This window comes from Corapipo altera, unplaced genomic scaffold (assembly GCF_003945725.1).
Source record: "Corapipo altera isolate COAL_440 unplaced genomic scaffold, ASM394572v1 104, whole genome shotgun sequence".
NCBI lineage: Eukaryota > Metazoa > Chordata > Aves > Passeriformes > Pipridae > Corapipo > Corapipo altera.
This window is the reverse complement of record NW_020884920.1, coordinates 5218798-5227250: the sequence shown is the minus strand read 5'-3', so window position 1 is coordinate 5227250 and position 8453 is coordinate 5218798. Positions and strand designations below refer to the sequence as shown.

At 49.4% G+C, this 8453-nt stretch overlaps 1 protein-coding gene across 3 annotated transcripts in view; it reads left to right on the top strand.

Annotated features, from left to right (window-relative positions):
• TOP3A (DNA topoisomerase III alpha) overlaps nt 1-8447 on the top strand; it is an 11849-nt gene extending 3402 nt beyond the window's left edge. For all 3 annotated transcript variants that reach the window (XM_027656711.1, XM_027656710.1, XM_027656709.1), the window contains exons 5-20: nt 366-441; nt 977-1085; nt 1368-1511; nt 2034-2204; nt 2404-2504; nt 2628-2702; nt 2821-2903; nt 3023-3230; nt 3380-3565; nt 3967-4096; nt 4418-4531; nt 4612-4777; nt 5186-5329; nt 5606-5728; nt 6018-6730; nt 8146-8447. In XM_027656711.1, the coding sequence (XP_027512512.1) occupies nt 366-441; nt 977-1085; nt 1368-1511; nt 2034-2204; nt 2404-2504; nt 2628-2702; nt 2821-2903; nt 3023-3230; nt 3380-3565; nt 3967-4096; nt 4418-4531; nt 4612-4777; nt 5186-5329; nt 5606-5728; nt 6018-6730; nt 8146-8324 (2722 nt within the window). In that variant the 3' untranslated portion in view covers nt 8325-8447. The remainder of the gene's footprint in view (nt 1-365; nt 442-976; nt 1086-1367; nt 1512-2033; nt 2205-2403; nt 2505-2627; nt 2703-2820; nt 2904-3022; nt 3231-3379; nt 3566-3966; nt 4097-4417; nt 4532-4611; nt 4778-5185; nt 5330-5605; nt 5729-6017; nt 6731-8145) is intronic.
• Nucleotides 8448-8453: the final 6 nt, after the last annotated feature.

Below are 8453 nucleotides of genomic sequence, written 5' to 3'. Positions count from 1 at the left end.
GTCTGTCACCTCCTGCCCTCCACAGGAAGGGGTCTGTCACCTCCTGCTCTTGGCCCTGAGCCAAGCGGGGCACTGCAAGCTCAAAGACAAGGGGGCACGGAGGGACCCTGACACAGAGCAGGGTGACGGCATCCAAATTTTATGGAGAATACAAAAATATTGTTTCAAATTCCTGTTTTCAGAGCGCTGGTTTTTGATTCTGTTGCTTTTAAGTGTTACTCAGCATTTCACGTGACCTCTGTGTTGTCTCAGATAGGCCTGCAATAAAATACATTATTAATTCCAGTACTTAGGCAGCACTAGTTGTGCCTCACAATATATGTTTCAGTTTTTGTAATGCACACTGTTTATCCTGTGTTTCCCAGGCATAGCTGCAACCCTTTAGCTCTTTTTGATGCTGAAGTTGAGAAGTATTGCCCTGAAAATTACCTGGATATCAAGGTACGTCGTGGTCAAGAGTTACCCTGAAACTGAGTTCGGGGTTTGGTTCAACAAATACTGTCCCAGGCAGAAGGATGATTGCACCTTTGTCCTTCACATCCAGATTTCTAGTTTAGCAGATTCCTCCTGCATTTCCTAGGACTATTAATGCTGTTTGTTTGAACATTGAAACTCTCCTGCTCATGCACAAATAGTGCAGGAAAGGAACAACTACTTTGCTAAAGATAGAAATGTTTTTTTTCCAACAAGGTGGGGTTGGTGATTGTGTCTCAGTTTTACAAAAAATTACATTTTTAGAAAACAGATTGTGGTACAACCCGCTCCTGGCCAAGCTTTTTAATGGAATTAGATATAAATAAATGACTCAATTCTTTTGAAAGCTGCCTAATCTCATGAGACACACAATTACCGAATGTTATTGCAACAATCCATCTCCATGGATACACGCTGCATTTCGTGTGCAGTGAGTCATTCCAAAATTAAATGACAAAGCGAGCGGCCTGGAATGTCTCCCTGTGTTGTTTTCTCCTCTCAGAAAACCCTTGAACGAGAAATCCAGCAGTGCCAAGCCCTGGTGATCTGGACTGACTGCGATCGGGAAGGGGAGAACATCGGCTTCGAGATCATCCACGTGTGCAAAGCTGGTGTGTAGAGTGTCTTCATCAGTCTGATTTCCATTAAAGGTTTAACAGCCCCTCAGGGATCTTTTTAGCAGAGGCATATTGTCAATTTTCTTGTGTCCAGGTTGAATGCTGACTGTAGTTCTGATAAATAAATGTGGCTCTGATAAACCAGAAATACATTCAGCTGTTGGAAAGCTGTAGAGCAGGTTGGCAGCACAGTCTTTTGGAGGCAGCTGTTTATTAGTTGCTCCTCTCCATTGGTGTTTGAGTCAGTCTGATTTCTTTTTCCTGTGTATCTGGCAGTAAAGCCAAACCTCCAGGTTTTCCGAGCCCGTTTCTCAGAGATCACCCTTCATGCTGTCAGATCAGCCTGCGAGAACCTCACCCAGCCGGACCAAAGAACCAGCGACGCCGTTGACGTCAGGCAGGAGCTGGACCTCAGGATAGGTCTGTAAACATCTCTTCCTGTATGCTCAACACAAGGCAGAAATGCCCTCTGTAGTGTCACATACCTGATTTTTTGATCAGATACAACTTAATGACATCTCGTGTTTCACTGGAAAACATGCTCTTGGAATGAGAGAATCATTTAGGTTGGAAAAGACCTTCACGATCATCGAGTCCAACCTGTGACCGATGACAGCCTTGTCAACTAGACCAGAGCACTGAGTGCCACATCCAGTCCTTTCTTGAACACCTCCAGGGATGGTGACTCCACCCCTCCCTGGGCAGCCTATTCCACTGTTTAACAACCCTTTCTGAAGAGTTTGTTTCCCTCACAGAAGGAGGAAATTGCTCCTTGAATCAAATATCAAGTTCATAGGCCACACAGCACTGACAAGCCTCTGCAACTGAGTATTAAACAGAGTAAAATTAATACTCAAGAGTAAGAAAGAGAACCATCTCAGGTACTGTGATTATCATTCAACATTGTTGTATTCAGTTCTGCTGCACATTTTGTTTTCCCAGGTGCTGCCTTCACCAGATTCCAGACGCTGAGGCTGCGGAAGATCTTCCCTGATATTTTAGCAGATCAGCTGATCAGCTATGGTAGCTGCCAGTTCCCAACGCTGGGATTTGTAGTTGAACGCTTTAAAGCCATTCAAGCCTTTGTTCCTGAAACCTTCTACAAAATTAAAGGTGGGTTTGGGGCTCCATCTCAGAGGGTTTGATGTGCATAGGAAGGAAAAACATTGGAGCAACAAGCACACAATGCTGCAGAAGTGGTTTCCTCTCCCTCTGCCGTGACCGCTGAGCAGAATTGGAAGGTTTCCAGGTGCTTTTTGTGATGTTACCATTTTGTGACTGCTCTATCAGCCAGCTCTGTTGTTCCCCACAGTGACCCACAACCACGAAGACGGCAGTGTGGTCTTCAACTGGAAGAGGAACCGGCTCTTCAACCACACAGCGTGCCTGGTCCTTTACCAAATGTGTATGGAGGTAAGAAAGCTTGTAAATAGCTCTGTAATCCAGATTCAGCCAAACATTCCCTGTATCAAGACGTTTAAAGAACAGTTTGTGCAAACTCCTAAAGGAGATTTGGGTTTTGCTTACTCTGTTCAGGATCCGGTGGCAACTGTTGTTGAGGTTGTGAGCAAGCCAAAAAGCAAATGGAGGCCCCTGCCCCTGGACACTGTGGTATGTTTGAACTTTGGAAAGGAATTCTCTGAAAGGAGCTGTGAACAGATGTTTTACTCACCACCCTGAATTATGCACTAATGCTTCTGGGTTTTTTTTCTGGCCCTTCCCACCGCAGGAACTCGAGAAGTTGGCTTCCCGCAAACTGAAGATAAATGCAAAGGAAACCATGACAATAGCAGAAAAACTTTACACTAAAGGGTAAGAAAACAAGACTTGGCTTGGTAAACTTCATTATTTTAAAAGTAAATGGCGTTTTGTCCAAACTGGGAAGCATTTTGGAGCACCCCTTTAAGTGCTCTCCTGTCTTTCTTCCTAAGGTTCATTAGCTACCCCCGAACTGAGACCAACATTTTCCCCAAGGAGCTGAACCTCTCTGCCTTGGTACAACAGCAAACAGAGGACCCAAACTGGGGAGCATTTGCACAGAGAATTTTGGATCAGGGTGGGCCAACCCCTCGGAGTGGAACCAAATCCGATCAGGCTCATCCTCCCATTCACCCCACCAAATACACCGCTAACCTGCAGGTGGGTGAAACCAGAGCTAACTCATTTGTGTTGCTTGATAAATAAAGATAAAAGCCTTAATAACGTGGTCATTAGCACAGGATCCTCACCTGAGATCCCACTGATTTCTGGATGGGAGGACACTGACTCTTTTCACTGTTTGGTGTCAGGGCAACGAGCAGAGACTCTACGAGTTCATCGTGCGCCATTTCTTGGCTTGCTGCTCTCAAGATGCCAAGGGGCAGGAAACAACTGTGGAGATCGACATTGCCAACGAGCAATTCATTGCTCAAGGACTAATGATCCTGGCCCGAAATTACCTGGAAGTCTATCCTTACGACAAATGGAGTGATAAGGTAATCCCCTTGGATAACATAGGTGGGAGAGGCTAAAGTAGCATTTCACTGCCAACTTCAGACCCCTCTGCAAAACATCCTTTGACTGTTTCTGGTTGTTTCACCGAGAGCTTTCTCTGCTGGAAACCTGTGCAGGTTTATTGTGCCAGCTCTGAGTAGATTCTCCTATGTGTGACACCGCAGCAGAAACCATTCAGGGTTGTAGGGTTGACTTTACCCACCAAGAGCAGCTGTCCCACGGTCTCTCTGGCAGCTCAGTGCTGGCTGATCCCGAGGCCCCTGAGGCTGGATTCCCTCCAGAACAGGCTGCTGCTCTCTGACTGCATTGGCTGTTGGTGTGGCATTTTGTCCTGAGTGAATGGACCAGGAAGCAGTTTCAAAGAGATTCTCCTTTCCTTCAGGTTATCCCAGTGTATCAGAAAGGGTCTCGCTTTCAGCCCACCACGGTGGAGATGGTGGATGGGGAAACCAGCCCTCCATTGCTCCTCACGGAAGCGGATCTCATCGCTCTCATGGAGAAACATGGCATTGGTCAGTATTGGCAGCGTGGCCTCTCACTCTTGGCAGAGGGAATTCTCTAAATGTCACTTCAGATAAGAAATCACTTTAAAAAGCAGAACAAAGGGTTGTAGAGACCTGTGGGCAAAGTCCAAACATCCTACGGAGCCCGCGGAGTGCCTCCAGTGCCAGGGAGATGGGTGATTTCAGGTCCAGGCCTCAGTGCCAGTGGGGTATGAGGGCAGTGCTCACCATAAGTTGTGTCCTTGTCCCTTTAGCCCCTGCACTCTTCCCCCAGGCACAGAGGAAGTAACTCCTTGGTACCTGCTCCCACTGACCCCTGTCTCCTTCCAGGGACCGACGCCACTCACGCCGAGCACATCGAGACGATCAAGACACGGATGTACGTGGGCCTTACAGCAGATCAGCGGTTCCTGCCCGGCCACCTGGGCATGGGGCTGGTGGAAGGTGAGGGCAGTGCCCACCAGCAAGGTGGCAAGTTCCTTATTTTCGCCTTCCTTTCGCTTACCATTCCATGTATTCCTCAGGCTATGACTCCATGGGCTACGAAATGTCCAAGCCTGACCTTCGGGCTGAGCTGGAGGCTGATCTGAAACTGATCTGTGAGGGGAAGAAAGACAAATCTGTAGTGTTGCAGCAGCAGGTCCAAAAGTACAAGGAAGTCTTCATTGAAGCTGTGGCCAGAGCCAACAAGTGAGTCCTGTCTTTGCCCTCTTCCCTTTGCTTTGCTGTTCTGGGAGATGCTGGCTGCTCATCTGGGGCTCAGCCTGGAGTGGGGGATCCTGTCACACTGTTTCCCTGGAGCTCTGCCCGGTGTGTGTGGGCATTTGCACAGCAAGGGATGACTCGAAGCCTGGCACACTGTCATGAGTTTGTGCCAACTAAAGGTTTAAACCAAGATGAGCAGTTAAGATTAAATTTGGGGATGGCAACATGCACTGACCTCTTCGATGTTGTTCCCATGCCTTCCCCGTCCCAGAAATGTGGTGCTGAATCAACGTGCTCATGGAGAAGCTCGGAGGGGCAGGAGGTGCTGAGTCACTGCAACACCTGATTGCTCCTTGCAGAGACACACAGGATGCTCTGCTTGTTTCATTACAGGTTGGATGAGGCCCTGGCTCAGTATTTTGGAGAAGCTGCAGAGATTCCAGAGCAGGATGAGGTGTATCCAGCAATGCCCGTTTCCGTTCGGAAGTGTCCACAGTGCAACAACGACATGGTCCTGAAGACCAGGAAGAACGGCGGGTTGGTGACCTTCCCTCTTGTAGCACCTTCTGTGCTGGTTTGTGTTTTCCCAGGCACTTTTTTACCTCATTTGGTAAAAACTTGGAAGCCTTGGGCTGCAGCTCACTGACTCCACCAGCCCCATAAGCTGTGTGGACTCAGCTGAACCTCTTTTCAAGTAGGTATTTGCCCTTAAAGTGGGTTTGACAATTTCTGATGGCTCAGAAGATGGGAGAATGGATCACTAACTGTCTTGACTTTGCCTCTTCCTCATGTGGTGCCTTTGTCCCACGGCAGGTTCTACCTGAGCTGCATGGGCTATCCAACCTGTAAGACTGCAGTGTGGTTCCCTGATTTTGTGCTGGATGTGACCAGGGATGAGAGCATCTGTGATGTGTGTAAACCCCATCCGGTTCACAGGTAGGTCATACCAGTTATCCCTGGGGGAAACACGGCCCCTCAGGCATTACCTGAGGGTAATCAGACTTCTATGGGCTAGGCTGGGAACCATTTTCCATTCCAGTCTTGGAAAGCTGAAGCATGGTGTGTAATCCCCAGGGCCTGGGGATGGAAAGAACAAAGAGGGGTTGGCGAAACTGGTCTACATATAGCAGAATTAAAAATATGTGTAAAAGTTCAAGCCTAAACTGGGGTCTGTTGATGAGAAATGAGATGACCTGGGAGACTTTGACTCCTTCTTCCCCTGTAGACTGAAGTTTAAATTCAAGAGAGGCAGCGTTCCGCCCGTGATGCCCCTGGAGTTCGTTGGCTGCATTGGGGGCTGTGATGAGATGCTGAAGGAGCTCTTGGACATCAAGTACTTACACAGACCATCCCAACCCGCGTCGTCCGCCGCCCAACCAGCGCAGCACCTGCAGGTCAACCGCTCCTTGAACAGAGCCAACAGTGAGAACAGGCAGGGGAGGGGGACCACAAACCCGGCACGGGGACACCTGCTCTCTGTGATCTCCAACAGAACATCCAGGGATGCTCCTCCGGCCGCTGCAGAGGACGGGAGCAACGCCGTGGTGTGCAACTGCGGGACAGAGGCGCTGCTGCTCACCGTGCGCAAGGACGGGCCCAACCACGGCCGCCAGTTCTACAAGTGCAGCTCCAGCTCCTGCAACTTCTTCCTCTGGGCCGACGAGCAGACAAAGGACAGAGGCGCCGCAGCTCCACGGGGGTCTGTGCTCCCCCAGCCCACAGCAGGGAGGGGCCTGGGAGGAAGGAGAGGCCCGGAGCCGTTTGGGAGCGGCAGCTCCGAGCCTGGCGGTGGCACGGTGTGCAGGTGTGACCAGCCCGCCGTGACTCGCACCGTGCAGAAGGACGGGCCCAACAAGGGCAGGCAGTTCCACACCTGCCCCAAGCCCCGGGAGCAGCAGTGCGGCTTCTTCCAGTGGGCAGATGAGAACGTGGCACCAGGTAAGGCCGGGCTTGGGGTGGGACACAAAGGCTGGAGGATGTTCTTAAGCTGCTGGAGAGGGTCCAGCAGAAGCCAGGAAAATGGTGAGGAGTCTGGAGCAGCTCTCTGATGAGAGACTGCAGGAGCTGGGCCTGGTTAGTCTGAAGAAGACAGAGGGGGTCTCATTAATGCATATAAATATCTCAAAGGCAGGTGGCAAGAGGATGGTGCCAAACTTTTTTTGGTGGTGCCCAGAAACAGGACAAGGAGCAATGGCTATAAACTAAACCACAAAAAGTTCTACCTCAACATGATTTTACACTGAGAGTGGCAGAGCACTGGAACAGCTGCCCAGGGAGGGCATGGGGTCTCCCTCTCTGCACACATTCCAAACCCACCTGGACATATCCCTGTGTCACCTGTTCTAGGCAGGTGACCCTGCCTTGACAGGGGGGTTGAATGACCTCCAGAGGTCCCTTCCAACTCCAGCTATTCTGGGATTCTGTAAACTGAACACACCTCTCACACATGCTCGTGCTGCACAGCTCTTGTGGCACCTCATACATTTAAGGCGTCAGGTTTGTCTTCAGAACATCTGTCAGCAGCTTTATAGCACTGCAAATGTTGCTTTTAACAACAAAGTCTGGCTTACCTCTCCGAGTGCTGGCAGGATACATCCTCACAGCACACATCTGAGCTCTGAGCAGGATGCTTGGCTTCTGTGTGCAGTGAACTTGACCATCTGTCTGTCCATGACTCATTGGATAAAGCCCAGGACTCTTTCCAACAGTCTGATTGGGAATTTGTCCTCCCAAATCACAGTGCTCAGCTTTGTGAGAGCTGTTACCGACTTGGTGCAGAGTTGAAGCAGTGGCACCACTTCTGGAGATCTTAAACCCCACCCTGGCATGCCAGGGAAACTCTGCTGCTCCCTCTGCCCTAGTTTAGGGGTGTAGGGAAAGGCCAAGTCATTCTGGAGCTTTGATCAGAGATCAAACAGAGTGTGAGAAGATGCTGAAAACAAAAATAATCACAAAATAAGGATGCAAAAGAGAGAGCACTGATAAAGGGACAGTAACCAAGTACAGAAGGGGAGATGTGGTCTGTGAGGGATCTTCAGCACTGACCTCCTCCTCCTCCTTAGAAATGTGGGCCTAAAGGGGTAGAATCAAGTTTTCAAAACTGTTTAAACCCCAGGTTTTCCTCTGGCATGTTTTGTTTCTGTTTTAGCTGTAGACCAGAGCAGCTTCCCCTGTTCTGTTCCCACATGTCTCTAATGCTGCAAGACAAATGGGTTACATTTAACTGTTCAAACAAGTCTGAAACAAGTGCAGGTTCAGGAATAATCTGAGAATCCTGCTATTTTGAACTTACCTTCTGTTTCTCACCTACTTATATTTTCAAAGATGCTCAAATTCAAGTCATTTCTCTCTAGGTCCTTCTGGAGATGTCTCTCTGAACAACTTTGGCAGCAGTGAATACTCAAGAGGGTTGGGAAGCAAAGCCAAGAGACCAGGCAGTTTCTCCTCAGGATCCACTGCCAAGAAACCACGGACCTGTGGCATTTGCCACCAGCCTGGGCACAACAGGAAAAACTGCCCTCAGAACCACTGAGCTGGGATGGACCCCTGAGAGCCTGAAAGGACCAGGATTGTGAGCTCCTACAGGAGCAACTACTGCCACAGGAAACTGCAGTCTGGAAACAAGTCCCTTGAGTGTTTTTTGGAAGAGCTGGTTGCAGGC